The following is a 4,359-nucleotide window of genomic DNA, read 5'->3' as shown; positions in this document are numbered from 1 at the left end:
TCGTTCTGTGTCGTGGATCCTCGCCGTGCAAATAGCGTTCGTCGCGCACGTCCCTCGCACAGCTACGCAATCTGGCAACAGCGATAGCAAGCTCCGTGGCCGCGTGAGAAGCGTTTCGTTAGGGACGGGACGATTCCAAGAAGTGGAAACAGTTTTTGTGCAGAACGACGAGCCAGTGAGAAGGGTGTATCGAAGAATCGAGGACAAGTGATCGTGGCCAAGGCACGGACGAGAATCGTATCTTTTGCGCCCGTGGCCTCTCGATGAAAAGCGTTCCCAACCACGCCACTCCAGAGGCTGGCCGGCGCCAAAATGCTCTTGTTGGCCCCAAAACGAGCGTGCTCGGAGTTAGTCGAGAGGGAAGAAACAAACAAGAAGCACTTGAGGTCGAGAAACCAAAAGAAGAAGTAAGCTGACCAGGCTCGGTGTATATTAGCGGAGCGTTGGAGCCGAACTGGTGGCTCGCAGAGACTTTGGGGCTCGGCTGAGAGGGCGCAGGCCGACGGTTTACGAAAGGCCTGCGACTAACTAAACCTCAACGACGTGCTGTAGCAGCTGGCAAGACAGTGGGCCATTGCTTGTCGTGGCAGCTCGGAGGCTGGGCACGTGTGAGCACTGAGGGCCGGAAACCGAGAGCGGTTTCGGCTAGTCGGTTGATCTAACCGACTAAGCTAACCGGCTAGACAAACCAGTTAGGCTGTGGGTGTGCGAGTCGGGTCTCGCTGGTCTGTGTGTGTGGGGGGAAAACGTCATCGCCAAGGGCTACTCCCTTGAGGCGACGCGTGCAAAACCCACACGCCGAGTGGAGAATGATGGCCCAGTGATGGGCCATGGTAGGCGGCGAAACCTACCAAGAAGCACCCTTCTTGACTGAGTTCGAGAAACGAAATTGTGACATTGCTGCCTACAACACCACCGACGTTACTAGTACCAAAAATGGCTGGTGGCCGCCAAGATACTCTTGTTGGTCCCACAAGCTGTCCCCACATTGCAAACTCAAGGCATTCGCAAAGCGAAAAGCTACATGTATGGTGATAACGAAAACAAGCTGTGCTTGGTTGATGAGGTGGGGCTGATGGCTTAAATGTTGCGGATGCTGGAGGATATATTACTAGCTCGAACCTCGCGCTGCTAATGGCGCTCCAAGCTCCCCATTGGCTGGTATTCGCCACGATGGCAAATAACTAACCGTACATCGTCCGGAATTCGGGAAAAACTCCGGGCGAATGGCTTTGGAATCCCAGATTATCTGCCACCTCGCCGTTTTGGTTGCGGGGCGCGCAGCGCGAGGCGCGTCAAACACCACGACTAATGTGCCTGTGCAGCGCAAGATGACCAAGAAGGCTGCCACCAAAAGGCTGCCTCACGACGCCGCCTGCCTCCACGGCCACCACCTCTAGCGGTCACGACGCCAGACGCGGTGGCCGGCAACAGTATCCAACGCCAACCATGCCTTGTTTCGCCTCGAAACCGCGCTCCAAGGAACGCCATCCCGCAATGGTTGTTGGAAGCTGCGACCAATCGAGAGATCGACTGGCGAGGACCTTGGAAAATGCTCGCACGATGTAAAATACGCCACGACTTGGACACACCGAGAGCACCTCCTGTCTCGCGGTACCCGCTCTCGCTGGCGAGAAGTACGGCGACCTTCTTGGCGAAGGACACTGCACCAGCGCCGCACAACATGTCCGACGATTGCGTTCACCATTAGCACGGTCAACGAGCCGCGACCATGCGAGCGCGACCACTGCTTCGCGGATGTAGCGACTGCTGTAACGCTGGACGAGTTGTCTACCGCCGCCTCGGTGCCTGCCGCCGCCCCGGTGTCAACACGGCGCGTGTCTTCTCGACTGGATTTGCGTTCACTAAGCTCGGTGTCTACCCTGGTGTCCGCTCCGTGGTACGGCAGTTTGCCCAACACGTGCTGGTCACCGAGCTCATCGCCCTATTTGCCTCGCTCGACCACACGCACGCGATCGCGAATGCGTTCCGGTCCGTTCGGCCCGACGCTATCCTCCTCAATTGCTGGCCTCATGTGCAGCGCAACGCGCGCAAAGTGGCTTGGCGACTGTCAACAGCAGCGACATTTGAAAACGTCTTTTACGCTTCATCTTGCTCGGAGTCCCCAGCAGCACGCAGCTCTCTGAGTACTCGTCGTCACGGCTTTGCGTCGTGACGGTCACGACTTGTACGCTGCTTGGTTTGAGAGCATCTGTGCGGCGATTCCGATGGGAGCGGTGGTTTGTTACGGCAAGCGGTAGCGCCGGCGTGGTGCCCAACCAGAACCCGATCACGTCGCACCACTGCAGTATCAAGGTCACGGTCGCCACGAATGCTGCTACCGCTGTACTAGTAGTTCTCAACGACTCTTTTACAGTGCGTATTTTCCTTGTATTATTATCTAGACTTCATTTTTTGCAGAGATTGTCGCGATGCCGCTTCGTCGTAGCCGTGTCGCCCCACCGACAAACGCTCGCGATGTGGCCGTTAGCGACGGGGCTGTTCCCACGGTGGCCAGCATGGGTAACGTGTGCTCTGGCAACTTGCTCGGTGAAACGTTTGCCACCGCGGCCGCTATTGTGGCGGTCCAGGGCAACTACGCTGCTCTCTACGACAAGAACCGGCCTGGCGTTGTCACGGGCTACGTCATGAATGCATCTACGTTTTGTCTCCAGAACCGCAACATCAACCAAATCGCTGTCACGGCCAAGCGCGTTAAGAAGTACTTGGCACTGCGATCGCGCACTCGAATCTACCAATTTATGATGTGACGTAGGTACACGAAGAGTCTGTTTGGCAACCTCGGCGGCGTCACGGATCATCGAACTCGAGTCCTTGCACAAGGTCGACATCAAGTCGGACGAGGTCCTCGAACCCGCTGTTGCTCGCTGTGGATGGACCCTTGAGCAGGTTCGTCATTTTGTCATTTCCTGTCCGTTTTTATTGATTCCACGTAGATGAAGCGAGTGCATAGAAAGTACTGCTGCGACTTCAAGAACTACTATACGAAAGTGCTGTGCTTCCTTTGTGGCGCCGCGCAAGCGTTGCGTGGTGATCTCGACCTCGAGGTTGCCATGACCAACATTGCTATCCGCCAGACGAGCGGTCGTCCCCGTTCCGCGGCATCTGGAGGCTTCTTACAGGTCGCCTACCTCATCCCGCTACTAGTGGAGCACCCGGCCCTCTGCTACGGCTGGACGCTCCATCGCGAGTTCGAATTCGACAACGACGATGAACCCAGTCTGCGGACTTTGTCATGGGCCAAGTTTTCTCGCACACGGAAGACGTTGCTATCACATGGCAAGTTCGCTACAACGGCCTCCAGATGGAGGACAATGTCGCGCGGTACGAGGTACATGAGCTGGCGGAGTTGTTCGCCGAGTCGTGGTCGCATGGTGTCGATGTCACGTCGCAAGTGCTTCGCCAGAGGACTTGAATAGTGTTAGCTAATTGCCAATATTTCCCTCTGACATTCATCTCCATGTACCAATTACTGCTGCGGTCGCCGAGGCGGTCATAACTGGTGCGGACACCATGCAACACACAACATATGTTACGAGCGAGTCCTGGATAGAGTTGGTTTGAGACGGGTGACTCGATTGTCATCCTTTTTCCATGTCGGCCCTCCCAAAGGCGATTGCTCGAAGGTGCTCGTGAGGTGCTTAAGACGACCAAGACAGAAAAATTCCCTTCCGACTGTACACTCTCATTGATCTAATGCACTTGCTGTCGAAAGCCCATCCTCCGGCAGCCCCCGGATGCTCGCCAACTCGATGCCTCAAGATGCTCACTCAAAATCTTGTTCAGTACTAGTCGGCAACGTTTCCTGGAATAACTCCTAGACCACTGCTTATAAAAATATTATAATACATTAGCCCGTAGAGACGATCATTGCGCGTCGAATGGTGCCATTTGTGCAAGGCAGCGATGCTTCCTGCGTCTGCTAGCGCCATGGAACTGGCCGTGACCGTGAAGATCGCAGCTCTTCATAAAATGTTGAAAGTCATTCTATTATTATTAATATGATTCCTCAGACCCACCTCACAGTTTCCCCCGCAACACTGTTTTAGATAAGTATAAAAATAGGCCCACCGTGACACCCCTATTATGCACCCATGCGCACAGCTTCGCAATCTGGCAACAGCGATAGCAAACTCCGTGGCCGCGTGAGAAGCGTTTCGTTGTTGTTGAAGTGGGTCTTCTATTAAAATATACGTAAATTTACGCTAAATAAAATTGTCGGACTTTCTTCGTTGTGTAGGCGCTGGTGTTGATCTTGATCTGGGCCGGCGGAGGCAGGAGCGCGATCCGCGGGACAAGGTGCTGGCGCGGCCACTCGTGTTGAGCGAGGAGCCGGAG

General features: G+C 55.2%; 1 protein-coding gene across 1 annotated transcript; it reads left to right on the top strand.

The window, feature by feature from the left end:
• Positions 1-2,519: 2,519 nt before the first annotated feature.
• Positions 2,520-2,771, top strand: SDRG_02878 (hypothetical protein; the record flags this gene model as incomplete). Its single annotated transcript, XM_008608482.1, has 1 exon — positions 2,520-2,771. The coding sequence occupies one exon, from the start codon at positions 2,520-2,522 to the stop codon at positions 2,769-2,771; it is 252 nt and encodes an 83-aa protein (XP_008606704.1).
• Between the last annotated feature and the right edge of the window lie 1,588 nt (positions 2,772-4,359).

This window comes from Saprolegnia diclina (genome assembly GCF_000281045.1).
Source record: "Saprolegnia diclina VS20 unplaced genomic scaffold supercont1.6, whole genome shotgun sequence".
NCBI lineage: Eukaryota > Oomycota > Saprolegniomycetes > Saprolegniales > Saprolegniaceae > Saprolegnia > Saprolegnia diclina.
This window is presented reverse-complemented; position numbering and strand designations above follow the sequence as displayed.